Source organism: Dipodomys spectabilis, unplaced genomic scaffold (assembly GCF_019054845.1).
Source record: "Dipodomys spectabilis isolate Male_0828 unplaced genomic scaffold, ASM1905484v1 ptg000001l, whole genome shotgun sequence".
Taxonomy (NCBI): domain Eukaryota; kingdom Metazoa; phylum Chordata; class Mammalia; order Rodentia; family Heteromyidae; genus Dipodomys; species Dipodomys spectabilis.
The window spans coordinates 28,074,907-28,091,775 of NW_024870678.1; the positions used below are offsets into that span (position 1 = coordinate 28,074,907).

The 16,869-nt window shown below is 44.8% G+C and overlaps 1 protein-coding gene across 1 annotated transcript; it reads right to left on the reverse strand.

Annotated features, from left to right (window-relative positions):
- Positions 1-2,925: 2,925 nt before the first annotated feature.
- On the reverse strand, positions 2,926-7,385 carry Plagl1 (PLAG1 like zinc finger 1). Its single transcript, XM_042666056.1, has 3 exons — positions 7,226-7,385; positions 3,397-4,552; positions 2,926-3,087 (listed from the first exon to the last, which is right to left on the reverse strand). The coding sequence occupies exons 1-3, from the start codon at positions 7,375-7,377 to the stop codon at positions 2,926-2,928; spliced, it is 1,470 nt and encodes a 489-aa protein (XP_042521990.1). The 5' UTR covers positions 7,378-7,385.
- Between the last annotated feature and the right edge of the window lie 9,484 nt (positions 7,386-16,869).

The following is a 16,869-nucleotide window of genomic DNA, read 5'->3' on the forward strand; positions in this document are numbered from 1 at the left end:
TAGATGTGAGCCACTGGCACCCTGCTGGAGATCTTAGATAAGGTGAACTTCTCCTCTCTCCCCTGGTCTTGAGAGACTGCCTTCTTATCAAGAGTAATGAGGAACTGGGACAACTTAGTTGCCTGCAGCATTTGAGTTCTTTCTACTGATATATCTAGCTCTCTCTGTCTCTCTCCCTCCTTTGCTCCCTCCCCCCCCCCATACACATGCCTCACACACATGCCTCACACCCTCCCCAGTCCAGCTGTACCATAGGAACAGTAGTGAAAGTTTTCCTCTCAATTCTGTGTGTTTTAACACAGTCGCAGGTCACTGATTGGTCTTGCTGGTTTTAGGTTTTATCATGGTTGCTTTGTTTTTGGTTTGTTCTGTTTTGTTTTGTTTTTGCCAGTGCTGGAGCTTGAACCCCGGCTCCCCTGCTCACAGCTGGTGGTATCTTACTTAAGCCATACGTCCACTTGTTTTTGCTGGAGGTAAGTGTGTCTCAGATTTGTCTGCCCTGGCTGGCTTTGAACTTTGATTTTCAGATCTGTCTCCTGAGTAGGTAGGATTATAGGCATGAGCCACCAATGCCCAGCTACGCTAGAGCCTCTTGAATGTACACATGAACTCAAGGTTTCCCTTCCTCTACCAACCCTTCTTACACACATATTTTGGAGGTGTTTAAAAAAATGCTCTCAATTTACAGGATGTGATACTTTCTGAAGGAATCTCAAGAACAAATAAATGTCTACTTTGTAGTAGAAATTAATAAACATTATTATGAAACTGGATTATGGTAACCCAGAAAAGCCTAAACTTTAGTAGCTTTATTCTAACCTACACACCATCAGATATAAACTGTGAAACATAATAGAAGGATTCGGTGCCGTGAATTTAACTGAAGCATCTAAGCTTCTAACTTAAATCATGACAATTTTAAGACAGTAAAGTTTCCGCAACCATGCCTCAAAACTTGTAATTCTACTATCTACTGAGATCTGAGGATCAAAGTTCAAAGCCAGCCAAGGCAGCAAAGTCTGTGAGCTTCATCTCCAATGAACTACCAAAATGTTAGAAATGGAGCTGTGGGTCAAGTTGTAGAGTTCTAGCCTTGTGCACAAAAGCTTAAGGACAGTGCCCAGGCCCAGAGTTCAAGCATCAGTCATTAAAAAAAAACAAAAATTAATGGATGCTTGGAAGTCAGATTTTGGGGGGGAGGGGGTGCGCATGGCAGGGGGGGGGGGGGGATGAAGAATGTCCAGAAGGGGGCAGAAGGGAGCTGACCAGGGAGCCAGGAACATTTGTATCTCAATCTGTCTATAACTCACGGGCATTCTTTTATTATTATTATTTCCTAATTTTTTTTGCAGGTTTAGCTATAAGGGGGAGGGGGGAAAAAAACCAAACCACCAGGCCAGAGTGCAAGGTATGTAACCTTTATTTTATGTACGATATATATGTTTATGGAAAATGACAGTTTCTTAAAACAAAAGAAAAAATGAGAGTTAAAAAAAAAGGGTATGCGTTACATTTTTCAAATTCCTTAAGACACAAATTTCAAGAGATCAATTACAAAGCACAGTTACATCACAAAAGGTAAGTCTTCTTTGAATAAAAGGTAACAATGACTTAAACTGGTCAATTACAAATGCACTTTTCTATGCACAATTAAAAGCAATTCGAGGGAACTTAAAGCAGTTTGAGTAGTAGTAGTTTAAGCGAGGCAAAAAACAAAATGAAAGAAAGAGGAAAAAAAGTTGTGTAATATATTTAGGATATATATTTTTTAATTCCACTATATTTTCTTAAATTCTTGTTAAAAATATAGTCAATATTATAGTCAGCAATACACTTTTTGGCTGATGCATGGATTATTTTACCACTTAACTGGATTACACAGTAACTACGAATACATTTCTGTCAGATGTAACTGATGATCAGTTTTGTCTTTAAGATAAATGAACTGGTAACTCATTGCAGCACATGTGAAAAATATTCAAGCTACATTTAAAATGCATTTGTAAAATGGAGACGCCTATCGCTCCACAAGCAACAATTTCTGAAAAGCTATAGGTTGGCTACAATAACAGAAACTAAACTACATCCAACCCCAAAGACACAGAAGTTCCTGAAAGGAATACACAACCTACTTATAATATGTGATATATAAAGGTTACACTCTTCTTTTAAAAAAAAAACAACAAAACAACAATAACAACAAAACAAAATTCTCAGCCAGGCGCTGGTGGCTCACGCCTGTAATCCTAACTACTCAAAGAAGCTGAGATCCAAGGATCCCAGTTTGAAGCTGGCACAAGCAGGAAAGTCCATGAGACTAATTTCTAGCTAACCACCAAAAAGCGAAAGTAGAGCTGTGGCTCAAGTGGTAAGCTCCAGCCTTGAGCAAAAAGGCTAAGGGACAGCATCTAGGTCCTGAGTTCAAGCCTCAGTACCAGCTCACACACACCCACAAACCACACACACAAACACACTCCCCACTTGCAGAAAGTTAAAAGCTTCTACAGTTCCTTTGCTAGGCAGTGCCGTGTAAAGCTATTACACAATCGTGGCTTAGGATTACATGAAAGGAATATGACAAGTGAGGATTAAATATGATTAAATGAGGAATATGACAACTATTTATAATTAGCAGCTTTCGTTTTGGATCTTTGTTTCAACAACAACAACAATAACAACAACAATATTTGTAGTTTAACAAAAGAATATACATGCACATTAAATTTGGTACAAAGCAATAAACACAAGATTGGCACAATACATGCAGAGTGAGAATTCTCTTTCTCAAGCTAGCCATCACTGAATAACACACAATCCAACTCCTGCTTTCCAGATCTTTCCCCCCTATTATCACTGATGCTTAACGTGCTCCTTTTATCATCGCCTCCTGCCACCATGAAGAACGCTGCCACTTTCCTAAAGCATTTATCTGAATGCATGGTGGAAATGAGGCAGGATGGCCGTGCTGGGGCCCGTGGTAAACACGTAGGGCATGGGGGGCAGGGGGAGCTGGCTCAGGTTCACCGTGCCCATGGCGGTGCCCACGGCTATGGGAGGAGGCAGCAGCTGCTGCTGCTGCTGCGGCGGCTGCGGCTGCTGCGGCGGCAGCGGAGGCGGAGGCGGCAGCTGTGGCTGCTGCAGCTGCTGCTGTGGCGGCTGCATCTGCATCTGCATCTGCATCTGCATCTCCTGCGGCAGCTCCTCCTGCAGCAGCTCCTCCTGCGGCAGCTCCCCGGGCAGCTGCATCTCCTGAGGCATCTCGGCCTGCGGCAGCTCCTGCAGCAGCTCGGCCTGCGGCAGCTCAGGCTGCGGCAGCTCAGGCTGCGGCAGCTCGGCCTGCGGCAGCTCCTCCTGCGGCAGCTCCTCCTGCGGCAGCTCTGGTGGGGGCTGCTCTACACCGCTGACCCTGGGCAGGGGTTCCCCGGGGCCCATGGGAACAAAGTTGTTCCCGAAACCATTGGGAGAGGGAGGAGAAGGCAGCTGCCAGAAGCCCAGGAGGGGAGCGATCTCCAGCGAGGCCGGGATGGCCATATTCAGGGCATCTACCTGCAGCTCCTTGGGCAGGGAGAGCATGCCAGGCTCGATCTTAACCAGCTCGAAGCCCTGGTTGAGCTTGTGGGGCGACAGAGGCTCTTGGAGAGGCAACTCGTCGTACACGCCCATGTTGCAGAAGCCTTTCGGATCTGCTTTAAGGGACAGGCCGGCCAGCGGTGGTGCTGGGTAACAAGTGGCACCCAGCTCATACTTGGGACCCTGCAGGGTCAGAGCCGGGGAGCCGGGGGCCACCATGGGGTGCATGGGAGCCAGGGGCTCCGGCATGGGTGGCATGGGCTGCAGGATGGGCTCGGGGGGACCGAGCGTGAGGCCCTGCAGGTCGGCGGGCAGGCTCCCCAGGAGCCCGCCGTGGGGCGTGGGCCCCACGGCGAAAGGCGGCGGCGGCGGCGGCGGCGGCGGAATCGGGGGCGCCTTGAACTGGAATGGAGGCGGCACCACGGCGGCGGCGGCGGCGGCGGCGGCGGCGGCGGCCGGGAAGGGGTTCAGCAGCTCCCCGGCCTGCAGGCTCTCGCGCATCAGCTCCTGCGAGTGGGTCTTCTTGGTGTGGCGGGTCAGGTGGTCTTTGCGGCCGAACCTCTGGGCGCAGAACTGGCACAGGAAGTCCTTGCAGCCGGTGTGGACCACCAGGTGGCGGCGGACATCCTTGCGCGTGTAGAAGCTGCGCGCGCAGTGGTCGCAGCGGTGCTTCTTCTCGCGGGCGGCGCTGGGGGGCTTCTCCTCGGAGTGGGTTTTGAGGTGACTCATGAGCACCTCGGTGCTGCCCAGCTCCAGAGCGCACACCCCGCAGGTGAGGTCGCCGCTGTGGGCCGCGTGCAGCGCCACGTGCCGCTTGTAGCCCAGCACCGTGGTGTACTTCTTGCCGCACTCCTCGCACCCGTACGACATCTTGTTGGGGTCGTGGGTCTGCAGGTGGTTCTTCAGGTGGTCCTTGCGGTTGAAGGTCTTCTCGCAGTGCGCACAGCGGTGCGACTTCTGCGGCGAGTGGGTGGCCATGTGTCTACGGAGAGGGCAAGGGGGGGAAAAGGCGCGCGCGTTAAGCTGTTGTTGAGAAAGATCTGTCTTCCAAATGCATCCCATTTTGATCATTAAAACAACCACCACCACCACCCCCATGGATACAGGCATAATGCAATTTTATACCGTGTGTGTGTGCGCGTGCACGTGCGCGTGTGTATGTTGGGTTACTGGAGCTTGAATGCAGGGCCTGGGCCTTAGCTTTTTCATTCACATCTGAGTATATACCACTTGAGCTACACCTCCGATTGCAGCTTTTTTGTTTTGTTTTGTTTTGTTCACTCACCCCTTTGGACAACTACCTCATGATAATAAAAATATGATTAGAAAAGAATTATATGACCCTTTGTACTCATAAACTGCCCTGTTGAATGGAAACATCTTTGTGCAACCACTTCAAGATAATTTTTAAATTATATATATATTCTAAAAAGTATTTTTCATAGGGGGATGCACACAAATTCATCTGCTGCAGAAGGGGGGGGGGGCAGTGGTTTAGAGCCAGTCAGAGGGCAAAGGCCATCCTGTTTAACAGGGTTCCCACATGGGCCCCATAAAGGAATACAGAGACAAAGCTGGCTTATAAACTTGGTACTTGAGCTCTTTGCTATGCAGCTTAGTATTAATGAGTAGGACTCCAAAATTCAGTCCTGGGTCTTCTATTGTTTTTCTCCCCTTATTTCTTTGTGGGAGATTTTAATCAGATTTGGTTTCATCTATCATCTGTGGGTAGATCGATACTGAGTTAATAACCCTGGACCTGTTTTTTTCTGATCCACTCTTTCCTTTCCTACACCTACCCTCCCAACACACACACACTTATAGCGAAGCACATGTTAGAATTAGCATTTGAGCAACAGCACCATTCAGTTGCACCAGCCCCATCTTTTAGAGATTTATAGTTCTTTCCTTTACCTGACAATTCTTTCCTTTTTATTTCCCCCACTGCCCCATGCAAGCCCCAATGCAAAATATCATCATTTTATAGCTGAAATTACTTCTTTCCTTCCACCTCTTTCCTTACAACCCATGAAGCTACCAGGTTTAGTATGTAAGTACCCCCATGCCATGATCTTTGGGTAGCAAATGAATCATGTCATTGCCCTGTGAAGTGTTCACGCTGATGCTTCACAGTAAAACTTCCAACTTTGGACTTCAGCCTACTTTTCCAAGTTATCTTTTCTGGGCCTTCCCTGGCTCCATCTTACTGGACACATCCCTTGCTGTTCTGAAACCTATGCTCTCTTTTCTAGTTAAGCAAGTCCGATATTTTTTTCCTTCAGTTTCTGTTTATAAAATGTTGCAACTGTTGGGAAATGGGATGGAATGCTGCCTTATCATCCTTATTGAAATTTTTTAAAAAGAAAAAAACCCAACAAACTTAATGCATCCTGCCATCCACTGCTCCATTTCCTTACAAGAACATAGCATTACACCAGAGAGGCCACAAGGGCCAGGGCTAGGGCTGGGACAAGAGAGTCTGTATAAGTGTACAGCTTCCAGTTTCCATTTACTTCACAACTTTAACTGAGTAAAACATTTATCTTGAGCTACAACCTCTGAAATAGGGCTTAAGCTACCTTCCACAGTAATCCTGACTAATTCCACTCACTGCAGTAATGGATAGAACTTCTCTGTAATGAATAGAATTTGTTCCCCTGTCTTTTCCAGTATCTCCTCTGTAGTCTTAACTCTTCAACCACAGTGAAGGCACTGTCATGTGACTTAACTGCAGCTATGGCTGCCTGCAGTGTTTGGGGAAGGATGCAAAACAGAGCCACTGCCAGAAAATTGGGGTGCACAGCCATCACTACACACTGCTACCATGACAACTAGAGAGTGGCCAGCGTACATCAGAAGATATTTGGCTTTTAAAACACTGACGCATTACAGGCTTATTTAAAAATTCAATTTATATGCCATGTTGTCTGGAATAGTGGTATTCTTAAGGGCCAGGGGAAGAATTTTTATCTTCCTTTTGTCAGGAAGGGTCTTTCCTCCAGGGCATTCCAAGATGGAGGGAGAATGTATTCCTACCAATGCCTCTTGGATACAAAGTTGCGCTTGCTAATGCTGTCCGTCATCATCATCATCGGATGCTTTGGAGATCATTTCAGGAAGCCAAGAGACAGTGGCATGGAAAAGAAGTGTACATTACTGGGACTTTTGCCTGTGTGGCTCCAAGGGCATCCTAGCAGCCTAGCACCTGGCTTTCACTGTCGTGACCATTGTCTTGAATGTGCAGTTTGTCTTTTCTATGATATTACTAAAAACTCCATTGGTGGCAGAAGCTACATCACATATCTCGTTTCCCACATGGAATTACCTAGTAGACACTCAAGAAACAAATTCACATGGCAAATGAATGTGTTAAAAGAACCTGTCTGCTAAAGCACTGCTGTTTGCACCTTCTGCTATGTCATCAATACCCCTAAAATCTGACTAGTTGTCCATACCCAGTGTCTAGATGCCCCAAGTGAATGCTATTTATCCAGGTATCACGGTATTTCCACAGACGAAGTTTTAAAGCATTCTTAAAAAGTGACAGGCAACCCCATCTGGCCTCCCATCCCCTGGCTTGGGGGGATGGAGGGGTGTGAGAAAAGCCACATAAAGGTCTGTGTGAAAAACGCGCCCCTTTTCTCAAGTCTCTCACCTCATCAATTTGTATTTGGAAACAAAGGCTTTGCCACATTCATCCTGGGCACACTTGAATGGCCTCTCCCTGGAGTGGGAATAATTGTGGATGGTGAATTTCTCCAGGGTGAGGAAATTCTTGCCACATATCTGGCAGTGGAAGGGGGCCATGGGTTTCGCTTTTCACACTTTCCTTTTCAGATATGCGAATCAAATGCTGTGCCATTTAAGCATTAATGGCAGACAGGTGTGGACACATCAGCACAATCGCTGCAGGTAGGCTCCAGAGCAGAGAGGAGGTTCACCCAGACAGAGTTCTCAGCAGTCTAGCTTTGCTTCCTGCTTCTCCACATCCAAGACTTCTTTGAAAGCTGAGGAAGAGAGCTGAGAGTCAGAAGAGATCTGGGTGCCGGAGGCAGGTCTGCGGAGACAAGAGGAGGACTTTTCCCGCATCAGCCCAATGAAAAGCATGCTTTTCCTTTCTATCATTTCAGTGTCAGTGACTTACAATGAACACGTTCCTTCACTGGCTCCAACAAGTACAAGTGCCCACCCTCCCTGCATGCTTCAAGAGGCTCTTCTGCACAAACATCTACCCGTCTGCTTCTCCTGATGGGTGAGGCATCAAGCACGTGCCCAATGCTGATGGCCCATGAAGAACACTCTCATTTGTGCTGAGGACAGCTCTTATAGATTCAGCATCATCTACCTGATGATTTCAGGTCAGTGGGAGGCTCAACTGATCAATTCAAAGGAAAAACCCTCCTTTTGCATGTTAAGAATATAGAAACCGACAAAATAATCACCCCTCTTCTTCAAACCAGGGGCTCTTCATCTATTGTTAGCATAACATACATTGTTTGAGACACCTGTTTAAACTTCCAGAAGAGAAGAAATGATTTGTGTACATCAAAGTTAATTTGTTTGTAAGATCACTATGTACAAGGACTGTTGTAAACAGAACTCTACTTGCACTGATGTGGTGATAGGAGATAAAATGTTCCCATGGAAACAAGACTGATGGCTCCAATCACAGTGCAGGCCACGATCTGCAATTGTGGGTGTGTTATCATCTAGAAAACCGCCCTATCCATCTCTTCCCCTTTTGTTTATGTCTCCTCCAACTCAACCTGTCTCAAACCCAAGCCATTATGCTCCTTCATCTCAACCAAAGTTACCAAACACTAGGGACTTGTTTTTCTACTAACAGAGCATCATTTGAGGAGCTGTAAGTATCAACAGCATAGCAAAGCCTGGATCCCTAGAACCGTGTGCTATTTGAGAGAGAGCCATTCAGGTGGGCAAGTGCTGACCTTCCAAGTGCCACTGCTTAGAGTTGAGAATCCAAAATCCAAAGCGGAAAATCCAAAATGTACCATAATCTGACACTTCTGAGAGCCAACCTGATGCTTTGCATGGGAAATGCTACCACACTTGATCTCATACAGTAAGTCTCAGTCAGACTACAAACATCCTAAAAATACCAAGTAAAATAACCTCAGGCTATGGTATAAGCTACACATGAAACAGGAATGAATTTTGTACTTAGGCTTGGGTCCTCTGCACAAACCATCTCATTACGTATATGCAAATATTCCAAAATCTAAACAACAACCCTGTAAAATGAAACACTTCTGCTCCCAAGCATTTTGGATAAGGGTGACAGCCTATTGGGAAGTTAGATAAAATGTTATTTTAATAAGAGTTCAAGAACCTTTTAATATCACCAGTATGTCATACATACACATAAACATATGTTCCTAATATAACTGGTTAAAAACAAAAAAGAAAAAAGAAACTTGTAGCGTTCCCAATCTCCTATTTTAGTGTTTGGGCAGAGGTCACCTTACCAGGCAAATATTCTCATCATCCTGCCTCAAGCACTTCGGACAAATAGTGCTGACTTAACACACTTTGACCAGAAGGTTTGGCACTAAACCAAAGCACAGAGATCTTCAACCAGTATCGTAGCAGGAAATCTTTTTGGTAATCATTTCCATTCTAGCAGTATGCACAGCCTTGCTCCTCTGCCCCCAAGTATGACTTTAATTGGACATCTACCCTGGCTCTGTCCAAAGCCCTCTTCTCTAACCCCTCATTCCTGTCCACAAGCCCAGCTCATGCCACAGCTTCTTCCCTGAGGCGGCCTCAGCAGCTCTGGCTGCAAGATTCCTTCTAGGAATTCCATCGTGGCTGGCAAGCTTGTGCTACCAGGTCTCATGATCTGCCTATTTTTCATCCAGCCCAAGTCTGGCCATAGTACTAGGCCAGCTATTTAAAAAAAAATACTCATTCATTTGAAGTTGCTCTGTGTTCTTTCCAGGTCTAATTTTTTTAAAAAAGACTAAAACATGCACAGATTACAAAGTTGGAAACATATCTTTTCCTCTTCCTTTTAGAGCTAAACTCAAAATAGCAACTTGTCACTTTGTAGGAGCTGATTTGGTAGTGAAGGATCTGTGTTTTCCTCCTCCACTTACCAATTCCAGCCATGCACGCTGCTTTTTATTTATCTTAGTAAATTTATTCAGCCCAACTCTTGCTCTATGAAATTTACCAGTATGTCCAATAAGAACTTTCTGTGGTACGCTATATACACAGTGGCCACTACAAGTACTTGGAGTATGCCAATGCGAAACTGAGATGACTTTAACTTTAATTTAAATGGCCACACTGGCCTCTGTATCAAATACCAAGAGTTTCCCAAGGCAGACTCTTAGATTCCTTGTCAAGAGAGGCATAAAGCTGAGCTTTCCTTGGATGTGACTGTGATCATGAGTCACCCCCAGGTGATTTCCCTGAGGCCTGGCAGGAATTTATGTCACTTGTTTCAGGAGCCCAGTGGAAAGATTCCTCATTTTAAATGCCATCTTACCCAGATCACCAACATCCTGACTTTCAGCCTCCACGTGTGATGTTCCCCTGATGCATGTATGTAAAGGGACCATGAACCAAAAGAAAATGACCTAATCTAAAAAAAAAATACAAAAAGCAAAACTGCACCATACAAACATATAGTATCTATGGAGCACTGTGATTAAACATAAACCCATGTGTCAATGTACAGTGAATAGTTCTATTTAGCAAAGGACAGGATGGAGACTTGACATTGGTCTTCCTATGTCTAAACCAACCATTATGCATTCTGGAAAGAGCCAGTAACATGGTGCCGATGCCTGCAGGAAGAATATAAGAAGTGGCAAATGAAAGGTCTGCATGTTTTGTTTTGTGGTAGATGTAAACCTTAAATTGCTTGTTTACTAACCTACCAGAACACAGGAAAAATAAGATCTATTAGAGTTTTTAATTTTGTCCTTCAGCATTGTAAAGTTTTTCAGTCATTTTCTGATCGCTTCTTCCCTAGAGTCAAAATTCCAAAAGTCGGGGACATCTCATGCCGCCATTTCCCTTAGGGTTTCAAAAAGTACAGAGTACCAGACATAAGGTGCTTCAGCTTTCTCAAACAGCTGCCTCTCGAAGTGTTTTAGACTTCAACTTATTTCATGAACATCTTTCCCTGACACATTATCTTGCTGAGTTACAGGGCTGTGATCAACACACCCAGCCTAACAGAAAGCCCAAAGCAGATCCTCAAATGATGAACTGAATGAATGATGTCATAGTAAGCATCCTTTCATTTGTTCAGAACATCATTAGGGATGAGCTCACATTCACGAAATAGATAGAATCTAGTCACTCTGACCTTAAAATGCAAATATTTGCACTGTTGTCATCATAAGATCACAAACTTGGGCTGGGAAGGTGGCTCAGTGGTAGAGCACTTGCCTTGCATGCCTGAAGCCCTGGGTTTGATTCCTCAGCACCACATACGCAAAAAGAAAAAAGCCGGAAATGGTGCTGTGGCTTAAGTGGTAGAGCGCTAACCTTGAGCTGAAGAGCTGAGGGACAGCGCCCAGGCCCAAAGTTCAGGCCCCACGACCGGACCCAAAAAAAAACAAAAAGATCACAAACTTCCATAAAAGTAAAATAGCCCCTCCCAATGAACTATAAATTCTTGGTGGCTGAAGCTAAAAGCTTAACTATTAAAATAAGTAAACCACGTGGATATAACAAATAACTCTTGTCAGTGCGCACTTGATCAGACACCGGCGTCGTACTGATGACTCCAATCTCTGGTTGAAATCCAATGTGCTTTCTGGCCATATCCTCGAAACAGACTTATGGTTACGTTCTACTATCTGACAAATCCCCAGCACTCCTAATCAAGAGCTGAGGGTGATCTGTTCTGGGCCTTAATGTACAGAATTCATTTGAATCTTAATCATGGTACTATTTCCACACCTGTCACCCTGGAAAGATAGTTAAGTCTCTCCCCCCCCCCAAAAAAAAACATCTCAGGACATAATTTGCAGTCCCCTTGATTCTAAAAATACTGAGTGAGTGATACAGATCTGCCAGGATGCCAAAGAAGGCTTGAGCCATCTGCTTCATTCTACTCATGCTGATATTTTGGGGGATGAGAGAGGATCAGACTGGACTAAGAACATATATATGTGTGTGTGTGTGTGTATGTGTGTGTGTGTGTATGTATGTATGTGAATACACACACATACATACACACACAGATATACATGGTAACAGCCAAGAAAGACTGTTTCCTGGGGACTAGGGAGGTGCGACAGTGAACATCAATGTAGATCCAGGATTTCCTTGGTGCTGTGTAACAATATCATCTGATAAGGAAGGGGAGGAGGGGGACAAATGTTTATGACCTTCTCAGAATAAGCCATGACTTCTGGCTTTTATTTCCATTGTCCCCAGTGACATCGCAAGGCACATTTCTCAGAAGAAACTGAAGTTCTACTCAGGGACTTCCAGGAAGTGGAAGTGCTCTAAAAAGGTGGGTACTGGTGGCTCACACCTATAATCCTAGCTACTTAGGAGGCTGAGATGTGAGAGTCACAGTCTGAGAGAGACTCTTAGCTCCAATTAATCACCCAAAAGCTGAAAATGGAGCTATGGCTCAAGTGGTAGAGCATCAGCCTTAAGTGGGTGAACACCATCATACTGGACCCATGATATTTTTAATATCATTATGTTCATAACGTTGTGCCTTTAATTTATTAAGTTCAATGGGGGAGGGTTATTATATTTTTCTGGAATCTAAGTAATCTAAACAATTTGTTCAGGTTTCATTTTAAATATTAGTATAGAGGATAACAAGTCCTGTCCTGGAAGACAGACCTACTTTATAGAAAGAGGTAAGCAAGCTGCCCTCAAGTCTCAGTAGTTCATTGGTCAACATCTTTTTTAAAAAGTCTTTTATTAGGTATATGTATGTTCAAAAAGTACCAATATACTATCACTAAGATGTCCTGACACATCTAGCAAGTGAAGGCATTCACTTGGGATAGACTCAGAAGCTGGATGCACAAAACCTATCACCACACCAAGTCTGCAGGCTCCTCTCCCATTGTGACCTGGCTTTTATGTGCTCCATTCTCTTGCATAGATGTGTTCTTCTGCAATACCCACAATTCCTTGTCTGCCCAGCATATTCATAACCTGCCTGTCTCTCTCGGGCACAGGAATGAGTTCCTCTTCCACATAATAGCTAAGAGACATCTCCGCCTGCGTCTGCCTGAGACCCTCTCACCCCAATTTGTGCTCAACAACAGGAAGCCCTGATTGATCCCACCCCACGGCACTCAGCGTGGGAAGCCTGTGCATCCTTTTCACCATCATTTTGAGAAATTTAACTTCAGTAAGCCAGTGACTAAGCTCTTATTTTCCTATAAATGAGACACAGAATAAGAAAAAAAGCCAAAGTTAAATGTCTGTCTAATATTCAGACAGCAGAATCAAGAAAGCTATCTGGTCGATTATACCACAGCTTTAGACATCAAATTTATTCATTTGCTACCACAGATTTGAAAAGAATGAATAGCTGTACAACTGGGGAGGGGTTGGAGAGAGGGTAAAAGGGAGAAAAATAAGGGGGTAACAAGTTAGACAAGAAATGTACTCACTACCTTGCTTATGTAACTGTAACCCATCTGTACATCATCTTGACAATAAAATTAAAATTAAAAGAAAGAATGAATAGCTTCTGTTTACAAATAATATGAGTAGGACCTTAACTAAGACATCTTAATTAATAGGGCCTAATTGAAGGTAAAGGATTAATAAAAAATAAACACGTTGCTTTAGTCATTTCTGAAACTCTACCAAAGCCAGAGACAACTAGAAACTCCTCATGTTATTAGACAATGCCTTTACTGACAAATTACACCTAACATACTAAACTTCTACCAGTTTTTTCTTATTCATTCCTAACTCAGTAGGCAGGCAAGGATCACTAAAAAACAAACAAACAAAAACAAACAACAACAACAACAACAAAAGCAGAACATATCTAAGAGGATAAACCAAAATATAAAACTAAAACTTGGGCTGGGAAGGTGGCTCAGTGGTAGAGCGCCTGCCTTGCATGCCTGAGGCCCTGGGTTCGATTCCTCAGCACCACATAAGCAAAAAAAAAAAAAAAAACTAAAACTAAATTTCAGTACTTGGGAGGCTAAAGCAGGAAGCTTGAGGATTTGAGTCTAGCTTGGGCTACAGAGTAAATTTAAGGCCAACAAAACATCATGACCTTTAAGCACTGAGAACTTTGGATCCCACAGTAACTGGTGTGCCCTTTGGCTTTAGGGAAGTGGGTGCCATTTTGAACATGGCTGATCCAGGTGGACTTATAAATGACTGAATTCTCTATGGGTGGCCTGGGCTCCTGTCAGGACTTTCACATTTGATCATCAGTGTGCTACCCTCCCTCTTCACCCCCTCCCATAGTTTGGTAAAGGGGGCTAGCCCTGGGCTAAGGAGGAATTTGTTTGCATTATGGCAGGCTACAGCTAGACTGCCCCTCCCTTCAGATATCTACTTAGCACCAGAGAAAGAGCTGGAGGCAGGCTTGTGGGGGCACGCCAGTTCTCTGAGCTCCAAAGACCGAAGCCTCAGCCTGTAAATTCCTCAGCTTTCCTCTTGGGTGAAATAATAAAGGGACAAGTCTACAGCGGGGAAACTTGAGTGACTAAAGAATTAAGTCTTGGTTCAAAAAACTTGATGAAGATGTGAATGATCTTTGTAGAGTGATAGTACAAATAAGAACCTAACAGCCTAATAAAAATACCCTTTGGTTGCCTAGTCCATTAGTAGAAAGTGGGCTTTGTTCCAATGTAAAGACATTGAGGAGATTGAAGACTGTATTTAACTACTGCTCTGTGTGTCTTGGAGGTAGATAGCTGGAGGGAAGATCAGGTAAAGAAGGCCAATGAAACTGTCTCAATGGGAAGAAGCCATCCACCTGTGGCTGTGACCCTCGGAGGATCCCTGAAAACCCAGGAGCTATCCCCCTGAGGGGAAAGGACACCTCTGCTGAGTAGAGTTCGGGATATGTCACCACACCCACTATGTCTCTCAGGTCTGCAACCACCTGCCCTTCCTCATGGTGCAGAATAGAGGCGGGGACTGGGGCAGTTCAAGATTCCCAGACAGAGCCACACGCTTTCTGCTGAATGGCTATTCAGCTTAACACTCACGCAGAGAAAAATGGGAAGGAGCTGTCTTTGCAGACTCTTAAGGCTTTCATGCTCTTTTCGCTCACTCCCTCCCCCCCAAGCACTGCGTTCTTAAATAGAACGTTCAGAAAGAATAAGAATGTCTATGAGTGAGCAAAACAGACATGTGCATCCAGTAAAGCAAGTGTTAAGTCTAGGATTGACTCTCAAGCTGACAAGGTCATCCTTGTTTTAAGATGACTATTGATAGAGACTCTAGGTAACTTGGTATGGGGTGAGGGGTAGACAGCGAGCACGAAAAGTCCAGACAAAAGCCTTTGGTATTAAGAGCAGATTTGCTAATCATTAAAGTCAGGGATGGGGACTATGCCTTTTGTGTCAACTGAAAATATATCCCCCTCCTCCCTCCCATAAATCCTCACAGACTGGCCTTTAGACCCTTTTAGGGTCTGCTTCTATAGCTTATGGCTGATCTCTTTTCCTGGGACTCTAAGTGTAGAGCATGGAGGAAGCAGAACTCTAATTAGCAACAGAGTCTATTGTCCCAACAAGGCTACCAATGGGAAAAGAAAAGGCCTGGTTGCTTCTCAGGCAGTGGGAGGGGAGTACAGGCTCACAGTGAGAGACAGATACAAAGCAGGCCATCACACAGACAAGGGGACCCAGAAAACTACCTGAAGGAAACTTGTCGTCTATGCCAACCAGAAAGGATACTCAAGACGTGGGTGGGCTGTCTGATTCTAAAACAATGATAGCGCTAAACAAATAGAAAAACAACTAGCAGGGTGAACACTGGTATGTCAACAGAGATTATCCAGGGAAAGGGGGTGACAGATGACATAATTTTGGGCCTTTCTAAATATCAGCACTGTGTCAATTCTAAGAATGATTGCTTAAGGCTGGATGTAAGGATGGTACCCCAGGTGGCTAAAATGAGGAAAGCATTCTGCCTACAGAGGGCAAAACCCGTGGAAGTGGAGGCTGGAAGCAATGCAGGGTGTGCAACCTGTGGTTGAGTCTGGCTTGGGATGTGTGGTGGGGAAGCAGAGGGAGAGGGGCTGGCTAGACAGGAAGCCAGGCTGGGCAGAGGTAAACAGGCTCATCAGACAGAAGAATGAGTCTGCAACAGTCAGGATGTCTCATCAACAGACTGCGTGACAGAGAGAGAGAAACGTCACAAGGCACTGCTCTGAAACTCAATCCTTCTTCCCACACGAGGAGCCCAGAAGACCAAATCCCACTACTCTGAATACAAATGTCAAAGGTACTTTTACAAGGCCAGCATACACTATTTTTTAGAGCTTTTTCCATGGATGAATATCCAGAATGAATAAGCTGTGTACATGTCCGGTTATGTGGGAAAAGTACGATTTCTGTGCCTCTGCCAGACAAGTGTTGATATTTATTGATATTTATTTTTATTTATTTACTATGGGTCCTTTTAGATTATCTAGGTTTCAATATTTTTTTTTCCTTTCCTGATAAAGCATTTCATTGGGTTTCTGTTTTCAAAAGAAAGTGGCACTAAAAGAAACAAGGCAACTTTTTTAAGCTCCTAGACTGGCTTCCTGAAAAGGGGGAAAGGAATGTTAGGGAAACTACCAGAAAGAGGAGAGCCCTTGGGAGCCCAGCGGGTAGGGCCTCCTCTCCTTTCACCTTCCCTCTTTTTCTTCCCCCATTCACAGCTTTGGGTCTTTTGTTTGTTTAACAGACCATTACAATCATACCCAGCTCAATGGGGGAGGAATGTGAACTCTCTAAGTAGCTATCCCTTCAATCCACATGTGTGGTCCCTCCCCAGCCCTAACAGATCCTGGCAGCCTGGGGACCTGGCACCTTACTTTCCACAAGCTCAGATTCCCACCCTGCTCCTTCCCAGGAGACTACAGCAGTGTCACAATTTGTTTTTCCTTCCCCCACCTAGTCACTACAGTGTCCCTCCTGCTGGGGCTTGTCCCTGGTTCAGGTCCTAAGACAGATGCTGCCTAGGCAGTGTTGGCCACACACACCCCCACTTCACCCCAATATGGCTTTATCCCATGAACTCACCACTCAATACTGAGCAGACACATTCCAGGATCTTCCTGGTTATTGGTATAGTCATGTAAACAGAAGAGACAAGGTA